Genomic DNA, 17,219 nt, shown 5'->3' on the forward strand with positions numbered 1-17,219 from the left:
TCTACCAATTATGCCAGCGAAGAAGAAAATTGGAGCAGGATGAAGGATTAGCGATAATAGTTTTCCCCTCATATGCTCTTTATTGTGGACTTATTTGTACAAAAATGAAATTGGTAAGTGATAAGTACGTACCAATAAACTAACTGTGTGGACGTGGATGTAATGGGGATGTCATAGCAGGTGTTGTTAGCTTAGCAACTAGCCTGTCACTCAGTAGCCAAACAGTTAGCTAAGGAGTCACAGATGCATACAGTATGTTTAGAGATGATGATGATCCAATGTTGTGGATATTTACATATATATATATATATTTTCTTCTGGACAATCGATGATGTGTGTTTTTCTCCTGATTGGCTGCCATTAGTACTGTCTGTCTGGCCATCCTACATTGCCCTGCAATGTCCTCAAATTTAAATCGACCACCATCATGCTCGATTGTGGACTTGATACCACGTCTGTCCTCAACTTCTTGCCCCTTCCCCTCGTGCACAGGTGAGTAACGATGCCCTATAGTGTCTTTGCTGAATATATTACCCATTGACTTTTGAGATAATCCAACTCTCCCTTAAGTACATGATTATTTGAAATTGCTGCATACAATAAATATGTTCTCCTTTTACAGCCCAAGGCTCTCAAAGCTGCCTGGTTGGAGCGCTAAAGACGGAACCTTAAACTTGGAAAAGGTGTGAGATGCTGATTTTGATTGATTTCATTGTCAGTGATGAAAACACTGTTTCTTTATTGTCTAACTAATTGGAGACTGAGAAGGGACTCACTACCTCACTTGTATTTGTAGGAGCTGAAAGAGTGCGCAGGCAGAGTGTTTGTGGATTCACAGCCAGAGTTCTGTCTCCCAGAGGTAATGTGTTCAGCCACTGCATGCAAACTTTAATGTATGTTTCTTAGGCAGGTTGTCCCTTCACAATACTGCTATGATATGACAGTATTTTATAGCATTAAGGTACTACTGCACATAAAACAATAATAGACATGTCGGTGAGCTACATTGATGTTTCCAGAGGGAACTACTAGATCTGTCAACGATCGATGTCATCTTGATCTCCAACTACCACTGTATGATGGCCCTGCCCTACATCACAGAAAACACAGGCTTCACTGGCACAGTGTATGCAACAGAGCCCACCCTGCAGATTGGAAGGTAAAAGAGACATGGGGATTTTTTTTCCAGTGGAAGCATTTGTAACATTTTAGTACAGCTTTGTACGGTTGTGGAAAAGAAGCCTTTGGTTGGTTACTTTTGTGTGTTTAATTTCAAATTTTGTAGGTGTTTCTGCTTTAAAATAATTGTTTTTTTTTAGACTGCTGATGGAAGAGCTGGTGAAGTTCATGGAGAGAGTTCCTAAAGCTCAGTCTGCCATCTCCTGGAAGAAAAAGGAAATACAAAGGTATCCTGAACTGGTCAAGAGAGACAGAGAGAGGGAATGCCCTGGCGACAAATCCAGGGTTGTGCTGCGCAATATTCCATCCATCTATCCATTTTCTGTACCGATTTATCCTCACAAGGGTCGCGGGCGTGCTATCTTCGGGCGAGAGGTGGGGTACACTCTGAACTGGTTGCGCACAGATTCACACCTAAGGGCAATTTAGAGGTTCCATTCAACCTACCGTGCATGTTTTTGGGATGTGGGAGGAAACCGGAGTGCCCGGAGAAAACCCACACAGGCACGGGAAGAACATGCAAACTCCACACAGGCGGGGCTGGGATTTGAACCCCAGTCCTCAGAACTGTGAGGCAGATGTGGTAACCAGTCGCTGACCGTGCCCTAGGCAATATTATCCAACAATATTACAAAAGCTGTTTTTTTTTTCTTTTCTTTTCCCTTTTTTTTTTTCCTTTTTCCTTTTGGGATTTGCTTTTTATCCCCTGATATCAAACAAGCATTGAAACAGTTTTTTTAATCCGAGCATTAACTTTCACAGAAGTAATAATTTTAAAAATAACAGTCTTTACAGATAATGTCAAAACATTTATATGAACACAGCCCTTAATAAATGAACATTTTAAATGTTCAACGATAAGCCGTCAAACTGCATGGCTCAGCTGGTCCATATGTAAGAGTTAGAGCAACACCCGCTCCACCCGTTCCAGGTCTCTCACTGTTTTTTTCTCATGTAGAGTTGCACGGGTTAGGCAAGGGAATGTCAGAAAAATATTTACAACCTGGAAGCACATGCCTCCGGTCAACTGTTAATAAATTGTTGCTTTGCCATCATATGTTAAGTACCAGGTTGTCACTTTCAGGGCCTGAAAAGATGCAAAGTTGTTTTTGTAACAGAGCTCCTCTCGCAACCATGTTGTTTGTCAAAAACAACTTTAATTTTATTTACAAGGTTGCTTCCTGGACCGCTGAAGGATGCAGTTGATGTTTGGACATGGAAGCGAAGCTACGGTATGCAGGAGGTCAACTCTGCCTTGAGCAAAGTGCAGCTTGTGGGTTATTCACAGAAAGTGGTAAGAATCTGTCCTCATGTTGATGTCCAGTCAATGCATGTGCACATGCACACACACACGCACACACACACACTTAAGGCTAATGTCAGACCTAATTTATGAACACAATAGAAAAGATTTATAAAATTCTGTTAAAAATATCCTGAAAAAAATTTGTTTTCAACAATTACAGATTAATACAGATTTATTTATGTTGGAGGTATTTCTGTAGTTCTCCATATATCTTTTATGAACCATAGATTTGAAAATTGTGCATGTCAAGATGAAACGACATGAAAATGTCACAATTTTCATGACAAGATTATCGGTATTGTCAGGATATTACTAGAAGTAATGCAAGCAAAAAAATCTAAGAAACATGCACGGAAAATTTGTATTTATTTTTTTAATATGCATGCAAGACCCCATCAATTGTACTTAAAATTATTAAGAAGACTGTGACATACAGGTCTTTAGTGATGGGACTATACTAAATCATTAATGTAATTAATTATTCAATAAAGACTAATTGCTAAATTTGATGAACAGTGTTTGTCAATTCAAATGACTTCAGTGAATAGACAAAGGTGATCACAAACAAGACATTTCAAAAATTATAATTATTTTTAACAGACCACAAGATGTGCAATCATAGCAATGTGATCTGAAACTGCATTTTGAGCTGATCATATTCACAAGTCTGTAACATTAATTCAGATTGGCTATATTTAAGCTTTTGAAGGACTTTTTGTTAAGTCAAGCACCTTTATCCAGTTTTGAGTAGTTCCCGCTTGCAGATCCAGACTGATCTGTGTCTGGTGACCGAGGGCTCAAGTCAGGGAGAATGTACAACCGCCACTGCATAAATAAGTGGACAGAGACTCTGTTTGTGTTTTTTTTATGTAGAGCAACCTTTTTTGTTATTTAATGTCTACACCCTAGCTACACTAAGGCCTCAGAAAGTGACGGCTTCATGCTTGACTTGCCGTCTGAATGCCGAGGGTTGATCATCTCCCTCTCTGACTGCATCTGAAAGGGAGTCAGAGTGCTCAGAAGTCTCCAGTGACCCCAAAATATTTTCCTAAATTGTCACAAGTCATTGTATTTTTTTCTGAAGAGCCGTTTGGGTTGGCATCACTGCGTCACTCTCTGTCGCTCGTGTGCACACTCGACAACACATTGCACAAAATACGCTATTAATGATAATTTAATTATTAAAGGGTAATAGTAACTGTTTAAATTGTATCAAGGTTTATCTGATATCCACTTCATCCCTAACTGGAAAAGAAATGACGTGTCAGTCATGCTTTTTACTAACATATTTAAATCTGGAAACCACAAAAATTACAAAAAAACAAAAAACATGTAATGTTTTCCCCCTATGATTACTTTTTTTTTTTTTTGCAGGAGTTGTTTGGAGCAGTACAGATCTCCCCATTAAGCTCTGGCTACTCCTTGGGTAGCTCCAACTGGATCATCCAGTCTCATCATGAGAAAGTTTCTTACGTGTCCGGGTCGTCCCTCCTCACCACACACCCGCAGGTAGTTGAGGAAGCAACAGCGAATTTCCCATTTCATAGTGGCCAAGTTACATCAGTGTTTATATGTTAGCTTGTTTGTTCACTTTCAAGTGTGTCTTCTGTCTTCTCCCAGCCGATGGACCAAAGTTCCCTGAAGAACAGTGATGTTCTCATTCTGACAGGCCTCACCCAGATGCCCACTGCCAACCCAGATGGCATGCTGGGAGAATTTTGCAGCAATCTAGGTAGGCTAAAATGTCCCCAACTGGCTAAGTGACCAATTTGATGATTTGAATGTTGGCCACGTGTGTGTTGTAGCCATGACAATTCGCGCCGGAGGCAATGTGCTCGTGCCATGCTACTCTTCCGGGGTGATTTATGACCTGCTGGAGTGTCTGTACCAGTTCATCGACAGCGCCAACCTGGGTACTACTCCCTTCTACTTTATCTCCCCTGTCGCCAACAGCTCCCTGGAGTTCTCACAAATCTTTGCTGAGTGGTGAGGACATGTTTTTCTATTGACGTATTTAGTTTTATTCACTTTGCTGTACAGCAGAACAGAAAAACATTTCTTTTTTAAGCAGCTGGATGTCACACAAGCTCACATTCATTTTAATTATCATTTTAGGCTCTGTCACAACAAGCAGTCAAAGGTGTATCTTCCAGAGCCTCCATTCCCCCATGCGGAGGTACGTCCTGTACAACAACGCTGTATGATGTGGAGAAAAGTGCCATTTTAGATGGATTTCCGAGAGGAACCATAGAGATTTTAACAACAAATTTGAATGCTAATTTTCTAAAACACCAGCCAAACATTATAAACAGCCGCAGAATTACCATAAATTAGACCTGAAATAAAACATTTTGTGAGGCGGAATCCTCACATCTCTGAAACAATTATTTTTTTTAGGAAATTACATTTTGAGGGGGGAGTTATTAAACACTATTGGTGGTTTTTCAAGTTATTTTCAACACTTTAGATTGATTAATAATTTGTAAAAATAACAGACCCTTGTGGGGACTGACCTGTTGTATTGATTTGTGAAAGAAATATTGAGATTGACCAAATTTGGACATAGGAGGTTTCAGTCCGACAGTGATGATTTTGTGTACACTCCAACAATATCAATATTTTGAATTAGTTATTGGTTTATATTCAGTATATTCTGTATTTAAGTTTGTCACTTTCTGTGTCAGTCAAACTAATCGAACAAGATCCCTCAGAGAGCACAGACCTTTATCAAACAATGCTAGAAATAGTCCTCCCTCCAAGCTTCGCTTCCAGCTAGTATAAAACTGTACGTAATAGAAACAGACCAGGAAACAGTTGCGCTATTACTTGATATATTTTTGAAATATTATTTTAGGTAATAAAATAAGTCAATAAAAAACAGACAGTTTATGCATTATCACAGTATTAATTATGGTTGATGTCGTTCCAGTCGTTTTGGTGGTTATAACTTTTTGGTGGTTTTTATTTTTTTAAAAACCCTTTTAGACTTGTATGGCAGAGGTCATTTAAAAAAAATATGAACATGCGCACTTGGCAACAATTACATTATACCATGGAAAATCCTATCCTTTGTTCAATCGCTCATATTTCTGTTCTCATCGTAATATCATCAGATGAGGTTGTAATGTGTTTGGTTTGTGTAGGATTTTTTTTTTGTTTCTACATGAACATCAAAGCATCATTCCTACCAGCATCACTTCAAAACGATGTTGTCAAGACTAGAGCAGGCGGCTGATGGGTAATGTGTACATCCTATCCTGGTGTTTCAGCTGATCCAAAGCAACAAGCTGAAGCACTACCCCAGCATTCACGGTGACTTTAGCAGTGACTTCCGCCAACCGTGCGTGGTGTTCACTGGCCACCCCTCACTGCGCTTTGGAGACGTGGTCCACTTCATGGAGCTGTGGGGCAAATCCAGCCTCAACACCATCATCTTCACGGGTTGGAAACACACGCGAGCCATAAACTTAAAGTACAGCTTATAAAAGCGACGTACCTGAAGGCAACGTTGTTGATTTGATTTGTGCCGACAGAACCTGACTTCTCCTACTTGGATGCTTTGGCCCCCTACCAGCCACTAGCCATGAAGTGCGTTTACTGTCCCATTGACACACGTCTTAACTTCCACCAAGTGTCAAAGCTGCTCAAGGAGGTTCAGGTAACACCCTGCAACACCGTAGTTAAGTTTTACAAATATTGTGCAGTACGAAAAGGATTATCTCCACAGATTATAATTTTTTTTTTAGATGCTTTCATTTGACACTTGTATTGTTTTATGTTTATTGTAATATGACTAGAAAAACCCGCAGCAGTTACACTTGAGCAATGGACTTCTTAGCTTGTTCTCGTCTCACAGTTCAGAATATCATGAAAAATGAAATGTAACAAAAATAATAATGCGTGTAAAGACACTGAGAATGTGTGAATATTGTTTATATTATGTATACATATATGCAAATATTGCTATACATGATGTTTTTCAAATGTGGGGGTAGAGTTGTTCACAGTTGAGTAGTGTGTTGTCGTTGATAGAAACTGTATGCACACTTTACAAGATGTGTATCGAACGACAGGAAAATATAACATTTCATTAGAAGACATTGAGTATTTACTGTACGCTTGACCTTTTTTTAAAAAAATGTATTATATCATATCAATGATTCCTAACCAAAGTGTGGGATATAAACTATTTTCACTTAATTGGTCCAAAAATGATTTATATACCACAAATAATGCTCATTTGTTCATCTATCCATGCCAGTGACATGTCGTGACAGGAAGAACAATTAAATTCTCTTCCGCTAGATGGCAGAAGGTACAATCAGCGTTTAGAGCTGTAGGTAGCCCAATATGTGAATCTGGCCTTTTTGCAGAAGAAACCCTGCTGTCTGCTTTCGTGGCCTGTTTGCTTATTATTACCTCCTTGCCACCACTCTCCCTGCAGCCCGTCCACGTGGTATGTCCCGAGCAGTACACCCAGCCTCCAATGACCCAGTCTCATCGCTCTGATCTGATGCTGGAGCTGCAGCCCCCTCCCATGCCCTACAGGCGCTGTTCCGTGCTCAGCCTGCCTTTCAGACGCCGTTACGAGCGTGTCTATATTCTACCTGAGGTGAGACACACAAGGAGGGACTAAACTACTACTAAACCAGCTCAAAATTGTACTGTGTCCATAGATATTTCACAAGTAGTTTCCTTTTGTCCTGGGAAAAGTCAAGACTCCATTATGGGTATACTGGATTAAATATCAACGTGGGCAATTTTAATCTGGACATCATCTACTTTTGTTCCTAGTTGGCCAACTCCCTGGTGCCCTCTGAGGTCAAACCTGGCATCTCTGTGGCAACCGTGTCGGCCATGTTGCACTCGAAGGACAACAAGCACACGCTGTTGGTGAGTGAAAGTCAATCAAACAGAAGTCTTCAATTAGAGTTGTTGTTTTAGTGGTGCTATGATGTCCATATACTGTATAACTACGTTGCCACTGACCTCCGCCAAGGCTGAACTATCAACAAACAATGCATTTGTCCATTTGATGCATTTTTTAGTTAGAAAGCTACTTCATGGTTCATGGAGGATGAGTCACAAAACTGGAGCAATATGATTCTGGGCAATGGGCAGTTGATGCCATGAACAATATTTCTGTATGCAAGTTATCCAGATCCTCACCAAAATTTAATGGGTTCTTCCTAAGCGCATAACCATTTCTCAACGGAATTTAGTGACTTAAAAACTAGTATTGATTTTTACACAGCATTGTTCATGATAATCCAAGAGCAGGCCAATAAAATATTTGTTTCCCCAAAACGTATTTGGAGTAAAGATATTTTCCCATTTTGTATTGCCAGTCAGTTCCCAAGCCTCCTCCAGCCCCCCCTACCAAGAAGAGGAAGCGGGTAATGGAGGAGCCCCCAGCGGGTCAGTCGCCCAAACCCCTCCTCAGTGGCGTTGTACCCATTGAAGCCTTCCTTGCCACTCTGCAAAAGGTCAGGATTTATTTTTTTTCCACCTCACTCAGAGTACGAATGTTACAAAGACGTATTGCGGCCAAAGTAACAATGTAAAAAATGACACTATGAGAATAAAGTTGTATGTACAAAAATATTTTTTACATTAGAAATTGTGATCAATATAAAGTCATCATTTTCATGATTAAAATAGTCATATTTTCTCGATAAACAATTATGTCTTTGAGGTTTTTCTCATAATATTGCAAGAACTTTGTATCTAGAAAGTCCATCCCTCCATTTTCGATACCGCTTCTCATTGAGGCTCTCGGCTGAGCTGGAGCCTAAACTGGCCAATTTAGGGCGAGGCAGGCTAGACCATGGACTGGTTGCCTGCCAATCGCAAAGTATGACTTTTTCTCGAAAAGATGCAGTCATAGTTTTGCATTATTACAGCTGTTTGTCTCAAAAGTGTGTAACTTTTTTTCATGAAAATATCTGACTTTATTCTTGGAATATTAGGACTTCAAAAGTTGTCATATTGCGGGACTATTGTTGTATATATTTAAGAATAAAGTTGTCCTTTCGAGATAAATTGTATATTTTCTAGATAATTGTAATTTTACGAGAGTAAAGTTGTATATTTTCAAGACAAACGTTGCAAGCTGAGAGATGGTAAGTATATTTTCAACACTAAAGTCGGAATATTACGAGAGTAGTATTTTTTCATGAGGGGAAGTGATGGAATTATATCAGTAGTTTGTTGCCTGTCTAAGAATGAGCACTGTATTTCTCATCAAGTTATACTGTATGTTTAAAAAAAATATTTGGTAGCACATCATCAGATTATCAGATTTTGAAGCTTTGACTTTAAAGTGCTTTTTTTGTTTCTTTTTTTCAGTGTAGTCCTAATGCTTTTGCAGAAATGTAGACTGTATTGGGCACAGTGAAAACAAAATTTAGCAACGACAAAAAAAATTACAAAGTAAAATAATATCAATTTGCTTTGCAGCACGGCATTACAGAGGTAAAAGTGGAGGAGACGGCAGACGGACACATCCTACACTTGCAGGCGGAGGACACGCTGATTCAGCTGGAGGAGGACGGCACACACATTGTGTGCGACAACAACGAGCCTCTACGCACGACACTGCGAGACCTCGTGCTGCGCTTCCTGCAGAAAATCTGAACTGTTACTCAGCAATGTGACCCTGGAAATGTAGTGTCTTTGCTGTAAAGCCCATACAGATATATTTTGTAAAATAGTATTTTGTATTAAATAACTTTTTGATAAGCTTGTTTTGATGCATTTGTAGCTGCTGCATTGCTCAAAAAGGCGGAACCCAATTTTGTCACTTGATATTTTAATTGTCACTCAGTGTACATGCACCTAAAATACATTTGATCATGATATAAATGTGCAATATATTGCAATGTACCATTGCTGTGAAAATACAACTGATGGGCGTAAAACAAGCTACAGTGATTGACGGTCAAGAGATTTTAGGCTCTTAGCTGACAAACACACTTAAAATGTTACAAAAATACCATAAATTATTTCTCTTCAAGACTAAACAAACAAAAAAAAAGGGTGTGAATTATTTGTTGCGTTTCAGCGGGTCTTAAAAACAAGAGTGTCCATTTCAAGTGTAGGAAACAAGTTGTTGTTGGTGCCATGGTGATCACACAACAATGTCAAGCGTGTACATTATAAAACTTCTCTTAGCAATATTCACTTTAATCAATTAATTCAAGACAAAATTGTCCCTTCTTTACACAAGTATATTTGGATGTTTTCTGGTGCGATGACATTGCATTCTGGTCCAACTTGAACAATGGTGTGAAGTCATCCTGAGGAGTCATTTCAGTATTAAAGCTCGTGGCTCAGTGTTGGGGTCAGCCTTTTTCAGGAAGTTGTGATGAGACAACCAACATTTCTGTTTAACAATGCTCGTGTGTTGTTCTACTTATTTAAAAGATAATTCCAGGTTAGAATTCAGGGAATCTCAGAATCCACTCTCCTGCCCCCTAAACTGCTCATACATTTAGCCCTCAATCACATCTACATTGTCAGTCAGAAGAGTCAATTTTGTCTGGCGAGTACAACAAGTGAGATTCAACCGAGTAAATGTGTCCTCTGTTTTTAAGCACATTAAGTTCTCATCTAGGATCTTCCTCATCTACTTGGAGTCTTTTTCAGCATCCAACAATGCAGACTGGACGCCCAGCTTCTTCAGCTCATCCACCAGATCACCATTCTGGTGCATTTGGAGGAGGATGTCACAGCCTCCCACAAACTCTCCATTGAAGTAGACCTGAGGGATCGTTGGCCAGTTGGAGAACATTTTGACTCCTGTGGGAAGCAAAACCCAATGGTTCAGACTTGTCAAATAATAACATAAGATGGACAATTGACACTGTTGATGATTATCGCACTACAAGTCACTTTAAACTGCTTAAATTTCTTTATGTCTGCACCATTTTGCACATTGGTCACTGTACCAGATTATCACTCTATTAGTCATTTCACACTGCATCATTTGCACAATTGTCCCCCCCCAAAAAAGTATCAGCATTACCACATTACCAGTAACCTTTCATTGCTCAGTGACTCTCCATCCTATGTTTTTATACCCCAAAAGTATTTTCTGTTGTCGTATGAGAGCGTCTCCAACTACCGGAGACAAATTGTGTGTTTTTTTTTTATTTTTTATACATACTTGGCAAATAAAGATGTTTCTGATTTAATGTTTAAGATACTCCCAAAAATTGGGAACATTAGACAAAGATAACCCATGTAAACATAAAATGTAGTTTTTTTTTTAAATGGTAATTTTACTTATGAATAAAGTTATATAATTCAAAGCTACCTGGCACTGTGTGAAAAAGTAATTCCCCCTGACTTGCTGTGATTCATGTCCTGTTGGAACATCCAAGTGCACTGAGCTGTTGATTTGAGGCAAATGTGAAGAACTTCCAGAAATCGGCAAAGTGATGACACATCCAAATACCGTATTTTCCCAACCATAAGGCGCACTTAAAAGTCTTAAATTTTCTCCAAAATGGACAGGGCGCCTTATAGTGCGGCTCGCCTTATGTGTACACCGAGTTCCAACATGAATAAATGTTGTTGTGTGATAAGCGCTCGTTTGACTTTTTAAAAATTGTATTTTTTACTTTTTTTTTTTACCGCTTGACTGACAGGGAGCATTTCTTGCCGACACGCTGCTTATACAGAGGAAAAGCGGACGTGGCTGAGGACAGCATGCGGACGTAAAGGGCGAAGGGTGTGTGAAGGAGGACGCTAAAGCCACGCCCCCAGTAGGTATATAGCGTCGGGGTGTGCATTGTGCACAACAACATCGGTTTGGCTAAGGACCCCCGAAAATGGCACCTACGAAGACACACGCTTACGAAGCACAGTTTAAACTGCAAGCTATCAGTTACGCGGAGGAACATGGGAATCAAGCAGTCACAAGAGAATTCAAGATCAACGAATCCATGGTTCGCAAGTGGAGGAAGCAGAAAAACGAGCTTCGCCAAGTCAAGAAGATGAAGCTGAGTTTCCGCGGGGGAAAAAAAGAAAAACAAAACGCGGAAACAAGGCGAGGTGGCCCGAGTTGGAAGACCAACTGGAGCAATGGATTAATGAGCAAAGAACAGCAGGGAGAAGCGTCTCAAGTCACCATTTGACTGAGTGCAATAACTCTGCCATGTGCAGCAAGTGAGGAAGTTTGCCATCATTCCAGGAGGCTTGACTAAGGAACTCCAACCGCTGGACATCGGTGTAAACAGGGCGTTCAAAGTGAAGTTGCGGGCGACGTGGGAGCCATGGATGACCGATGGCGAACACAACTTTACTAAGACTAGGAGGCAGCGCCGGGCGAGTTGCGCCACAATTTGTGAATGGATTGTGGATGCTCGGACTAACGTGTCTGCTTGAACTGTTGTTCGAGCCTTCGTAAAAGCCGGCATCATTTCTAAGGAGCCGCGCGCCAACGAGACTGACTCGAACCTGCCGTGTTTGATGGACAACTTGCCCAGCTGTTCATTTCGGATACAGAAGATGAGGACTTTGATGGAATTGTGGATGAGGATTGATCAAAAAATAACGTGAGTACATTGTTAAATACTTCAATACAGTACAACCGAACTCAGTTTTGCTCCCGCTGCCTTTTTAAAAACATTGTTTTAGCGTGCATGCATGCTACCGTATGTTTTAGCATGCCTGCGCCCAATAATACGGTGCGCCTTATGTATGTGTTAAATACAGACATAGACCCCGTAACTGAGACTGCGCCTTTTAATACGGTGCGTCTTATGGTCGCGAAAATACGGTAACTTGTATCTACAATCGTTTGAACTGATCTGGGAATTTGTCTTTTACAAATGAATAGAAAAGGCTTCTTCCAACTTGTTTAACTTGCCATCTCAGTGGCTGCGTAATACTCCCCTGGGAAATGGACTGTTGTTGAGTTCATGTCTTACTTCCTGCTTCCTCTCTTGGTTTGTACAGGTAACGTCAGTGCAAATGGTCGCAGTCAAGTGTAGGGGCTTCGCCAAAAATCCCCTGGAAGCGACATGAATTTCGAACGGCTGTTTCGAAATTCAACCACACCCGACGAGGCTTCTGCACAATGCTGATAAAGGTCGGAGTCAACCTTAGGTGAGTTAGCCAGGAACGTTTATGACGTCACGACGTCTACAAGAACGTCAAATAAAGAAATAACGATGAGTCATTGAACGATGATGGTTGCGCGACAGGTTTTCACTGGAGAATTTCGGACTAAAAAGGTTGACATTAACCTCAAATGACAACTTGTTGCTGCTGTTATCTAAATGTGCTGACCTTCTCGGAGCTCCTCGTCGGCCAACACGTTGTACGCAGCGTACTCGTCTACTCCGTGCATCCGCAGAATCTGGACCACGGCGTTACTGAAACCACACATGGGCTGAGCTGGAGTCCCCTTCATAAAAACCACCACCTTGTCCTTCTTCACCATCTTGCCAAGGTCTTTTTGGAGGTCCGACGCCGCGCACAAGAGTCGTGTAGAGGCCGTCCACGCGCGTCCTTCGGCTTGTCCGGGTAGAGAATATGCCGCTCCGAACCGCAAACACCGAGAAGTGTATTTTAGTAAGCTATTCATCCTGCTTAGACGGTTTTATGTTTAAACGAAGAGGAGAAATGAAAAGAAATGTGCGTGTATTGCGCTCCAACACCAGAGTTCAGCCACTCTTAAAAAAAAAAAAAAAAACCTTAAGCATGTCACGGAGAGGCGGGACAATTGAACAATGGACGTTATGTATTGGTTAGCTCCACCCGAGCAAATTATAATCGGATTTATCATTGGTTGACAGATACGTCGATCGCATACTTGTTACACAATTAAATTATTTAACAGCGAAGTAAACAATGTTTACCAAAGCTTAAATAAAATTATAACATTTCAAATAAAATAACCAGTGAATATACCGTTCAATTAGAGTAGCAAATAAAATCGTTTTGAGAAATAATTACAGAAAAGCATATAAACTTCCGGGTCACTCGAGCAAGGCGGAAGTAATTAATGTTACAGTCGCTGACCAAGATGGCGGGGCACGATCCGAAGAACAACAAAACGTCGAAACCAGGAGGGAAGGGCGGCCAGCCGCTGGTCATTGCCAAAACTCCTGCGGAAGAACAACGCCTCAAGTTGGAGAGGTTGATGCGGAACCCAGATAAACCCGCTGCAATCCCGGACCGACAGAAAGAATGGAACCCTCGGGCTCCGCCCGAGTTCGTCCGAGATGTAATGGGCTCCAGCGCCGGCGCGGGCAGCGGTGAGTTCCACGTTTATCGGCACCTCCGACGCCGAGAGTATCAGAGACAAGACTTTCTGGACAAAATGTCCGTGAAGCAAAGCAAGGAGCAGGCTTACTTGGACAAAGTGGAACAAAACCAACGGGAAGCCGATGAGAGGACGGCAAAGCGCAGGAAGAAGCGAGAAAAGATGAAGCAGAAGACGTTAATGGCGAAAAAAGCCAAACAAGACCAAGGAGATGGAGACGCGGAGAGAAGACCCGATGATAGCAGTGAAGACGAAAAGAAGGACGAGGAGGAAAAAGAGGCTGATGATGATGCTGAGGTCCCTAGCTTCATCATGGGGAAGAAGTAGTCAATTTTGCAATGGGCAGGACACTTGAAACGACCAGTTGCCATTATTGACCAACGATGAACATGACTGTAAACGTCCTTTTTAAAAAAAAAAAAGTTTCAACTATGTTCTCTGATTGAATAGCCACAAAGCTGGTGATGGTCGAATCAAAAGTTCAAGCATTCTTCTTGTGCTGCACAGTTACTCAGGAAAGTATGTCTTGCCTCAAGAAATCTGTGATTTGGACTTGTTCAAAATTGTTGCACAGCCTCCGTTTTGCCCTCATTTGGATAATGATTTTAATAAACAAACATAATGGACAGGTGTCGAGTAGTTTATAAGTACTCCAAATTCCCCTTTTTGTAGTCGCTTGAACATTTATCCTACTTATGGTGCAAGTACTAGTACATTCTTTATCCTCGCTAGAAGTACAATTTTGGCATTCCAGCGAGACAACTGCATGTTGCTCGTGTGGCAAAACTGCACTGGTTGACAGCTGCATGTGAGTAGAACTAATGGTGATGTAAAATTCAGAATAATTATTTGCCAAGTATGTCCAAAAAACACAAGGAATTTGTCTCCGGGAGTTGGAGCCGCTCCATTCCGACAACAGACAGTCAATTGACAGAGAACACTTTTGAGACATAAAGACATTGACAAAAAAACAGTCACTGAGCAGTAAAGGGTTGCTAGTTATCTGGTAATGCTGGTACATGTTTTTTGGGACAATTGTGCAAAAAGATGCAGAGTCCTCTAGCACTTAGAGCAGTTCGAATGACTAATATAGCAATAGTCCCGTGCAATGACCATTGTGCAAAGGGCGCTGAGACTTCAAGGAGTGTATGCGGTTTAAAGTGACGAGTAGTGCGATCATCTGGGACAATGTTGGTTGTGCAAATGTTGAAGATACACCTCAATCAGTGTGCAAATGGAGCAGATACTACTCTGGCATGAGTGGCCAGTATTGGTCAACGACAGATATGCAAATAGTGCAGCGTGGTGAGACAACTACAGTGAGTGCACGAGTGATGTATAATTGGCCCCACAGAAATGTGACAAAGAACTCAAGTCAAAAAATTGCCAGCATGTTGCAATGGAATTGTAGGTTAGCTGTTTAAGAAGTTGATTGCAAGAGGGAAGAAGCTGTTGGAATGTCTGCTAGTTCTAGTTTGCATTGATCGGTAGCGCCTACCTGAAGGAAGGCGCTGGAAGAGCTGGTGACCGGGATGCGGAGAGTCCGAGAGTATTTTGCACGCGCTTGTCTTCGTTCTGGAAGCGTGCAAGTCCTCAAGGGTCGGTAGGGGGGGTACCGACAATCCTTTCAGCAGTTTTGATTGTCCGTTGCAGTCGGAGTTTGTCCTTTTTTGTAACAGCACCAAACCAGACTGTGATTGAAGAACACAGGACTGATTCGATGACCGCTGTGTAGAACTGCCTCAGCAGCTCCGGTGGCAGGCCGTGCTTTCTCAGAAGCCGCAGGAAGTACATCCTCTGTGGATGTGCACCGAATCGTCATACTCGCGAGGGCAGAGCGTACCACTAGTACATGGACCTTAAGCTGGATGTCGAGGATGTTGAATAAATATCTCAAACCCATTTCCCAATCTGCCTATTGCTTCAAGTCATTTTGCAACTTTGGAGCAATCCCACTGCGACATCTCTGCAGCCTTGCGGTGTTGTTGCTCCCTTGCACTTGTCTGTTGCTTGTGGACACAACAAGGTTGCAAACAGCAATTCAAAGAATGAAAAGGCGTGACTTCTGGAGTCTCAGAAGCATCACGTGCGATGTTCTTTGGACAAGACTCCCGCTTTCCACGGAGGCGATGGACTCTGTAGACATCACCTTTCTTGAGGCGGGTAGAGAAAAAACACGGGCTGCCGGGTATTGTCTGAATCAGGTGAAGCGCTTCCTGTTGGACACCGCTGGCTGTCACAAACTCAATCGAAACACACGATGCTTTGTTTGTAGTAAGAAGATTGGCAGTTGTGCTCTATTTTTGTATGGTTTTATAATTTCATCTAAAATGTTTAATCAGGGCGGCACGGTGAACGACTGGTTAGAGCGTCTGCCTCACAGTTCTGAGGACCGGGGTTCAATCCCCGGCTCCGCCTGTGTGGAGTTTGCATGTTCTCCCCGTGCCTGCGTGGGTTTTCTCCGGGCACTCCGGTTTCTTCCCACATCCCAAAAACACGCATGCTAGGTTAATTGACAACTCTAAATTGCCCGTAGGTGTGAATGTGAGTGCGAATGGTTGTTTGTTTATATGTGCCCTGCGATTGGCTGGCAACCAGTTCAGGGTGTACCCCGCCTCCTGCCTGATGATAGCTGGGATAGGCTCCAGCACGCCCGCGACCCTAGTGAGGAGAAGCGGCTCAGAAAATGGATGGATGTTTAATCAGATCCTTTTACACCTGTGCTGTGAAACAAAATGACTAACAAAGGGTTAACTCCTAGTTTATTTTTTCATAAGATTTTTTTGTTGCAAAAAAAAATCTAAATATTTTGAAAATAAAATGAGTGTTCCAAAACTTACGGTGGTGTTGTTTTTTTAAACCAAGACATAATTTGGATAGTAAAACTATTGTATATCTACTTTTATCCAGCGCCTTCTGGTCTTCGGTTCTATCGGGCGCCGAGACGTCACACGAGCCAAAGGGCCTGTTCGTTCGGCGTTGTGCGCTATCGTTCCATGCCGTCGTTCCCATCCTTGTGTAATTTGTCGTCGTATGATTCAGCAATTTCACAATGCTTTGCGTGGTATTTGAGCGAACAAATGGTTTCGTCAGCGGCAAGAGTTTCTTTGGGTTTCCAAGCGAAAAAGGAATACGTGTCCAGCGGATCGGGAAAGTCAATCGACAGGGGAAGAAACGCAGTCAGCTACGGGTGCCTAGCGAAGCATTCCGAACTCTGCTGATCACTTCGAGCTGGCGTGTTTTGAGAAAGAGCAGAAAGCGTCTGATACGCAGGCGTCGTTCCCTCCCCCGCTATATACCAAATACTTTTGCGTGCGAGTTCCGCACTGTATACTGTAAGTACAAGGTGATGCCATTTCGTTGGGCTGTTCAGTTGAGTGTTCGCTGCTGACCTTCCGTAACAAGGCCCATTTACCACTCGAGCGTGCAGTTGGCAAGCTAACGACGGCTCCACCCCGA

The 17,219-nt window shown here is 41.9% G+C and overlaps 3 protein-coding genes and 1 non-coding gene across 4 annotated transcripts; 3 read left to right on the forward strand and 1 right to left on the reverse strand.

The window, feature by feature from the left end:
- On the forward strand, positions 1-9,262 carry ints9 (integrator complex subunit 9). Its single transcript, XM_061704368.1, has 17 exons — positions 1-113; positions 365-492; positions 623-683; positions 797-859; positions 1,020-1,159; positions 1,320-1,406; positions 2,353-2,473; positions 3,860-3,994; positions 4,106-4,217; positions 4,291-4,471; positions 4,601-4,661; positions 5,755-5,926; positions 6,019-6,143; positions 6,930-7,097; positions 7,280-7,378; positions 7,834-7,971; positions 8,945-9,262. The coding sequence occupies exons 1-17, from the start codon at positions 105-107 to the stop codon at positions 9,119-9,121; spliced, it is 1,977 nt and encodes a 658-aa protein (XP_061560352.1). The 5' UTR covers positions 1-104; the 3' UTR covers positions 9,122-9,262.
- Positions 9,263-9,279: 17 nt separating this feature from the next.
- glrx5 (glutaredoxin 5 homolog (S. cerevisiae)) lies at positions 9,280-13,172 on the reverse strand. The gene is made up of 2 exons (XM_061704370.1): positions 12,782-13,172; positions 9,280-10,285 (listed from the first exon to the last, which is right to left on the reverse strand). Exons 1-2 carry the CDS (start codon positions 13,077-13,079, stop codon positions 10,113-10,115), a joined length of 471 nt encoding a protein of 156 aa, XP_061560354.1. The 5' UTR covers positions 13,080-13,172; the 3' UTR covers positions 9,280-10,112.
- prkrip1 (PRKR interacting protein 1) lies at positions 12,454-16,599 on the forward strand. Its single transcript, XM_061704369.1, has 2 exons — positions 12,454-12,598; positions 12,697-16,599. The coding sequence occupies exon 2, from the start codon at positions 13,500-13,502 to the stop codon at positions 14,085-14,087; it is 588 nt and encodes a 195-aa protein (XP_061560353.1). The 5' UTR covers positions 12,454-12,598; positions 12,697-13,499; the 3' UTR covers positions 14,088-16,599.
- On the forward strand, positions 15,743-16,004 carry LOC133417447 (small Cajal body-specific RNA 13). Its single transcript, XR_009770358.1, has one exon. It is a non-coding gene; the product is annotated as a small Cajal body-specific RNA 13 (non-coding RNA).
- Positions 16,600-17,219: the final 620 nt, after the last annotated feature.

The sequence above is a fragment of the Phycodurus eques genome, chromosome 18 (genome assembly GCF_024500275.1).
Source record: "Phycodurus eques isolate BA_2022a chromosome 18, UOR_Pequ_1.1, whole genome shotgun sequence".
NCBI classification, from domain to species: Eukaryota; Metazoa; Chordata; class Actinopteri; order Syngnathiformes; family Syngnathidae; genus Phycodurus; species Phycodurus eques.

What these genes read in the sequence shown, in the direction of transcription:
- glrx5 (XM_061704370.1), bottom strand. Translation starts at nt 13,079, where the DNA reads ATGAATAGCTTACTAAAATACACTTCTCGGTGTTTGCGGTTCGGAGCG. An exon ending in CGACGAGGAGCTCCGAGAAG is followed by an intron (nt 10,286 to 12,781) that starts GTCAGCACATTT and finishes TGCTTCCCACAG; the next exon opens with GAGTCAAAATGTTCTCCAAC.
- ints9 (XM_061704368.1), top strand. An exon ending in GAACCTTAAACTTGGAAAAG is followed by an intron (nt 684 to 796) that starts GTGTGAGATGCT and finishes TTGTATTTGTAG; the next exon opens with GAGCTGAAAGAGTGCGCAGG. An exon ending in ACAACAAGCACACGCTGTTG is followed by an intron (nt 7,379 to 7,833) that starts GTGAGTGAAAGT and finishes TTGTATTGCCAG; the next exon opens with TCAGTTCCCAAGCCTCCTCC.
- prkrip1 (XM_061704369.1), top strand. Translation starts at nt 13,500, where the DNA reads ATGTTACAGTCGCTGACCAAGATGGCGGGGCACGATCCGAAGAACAAC.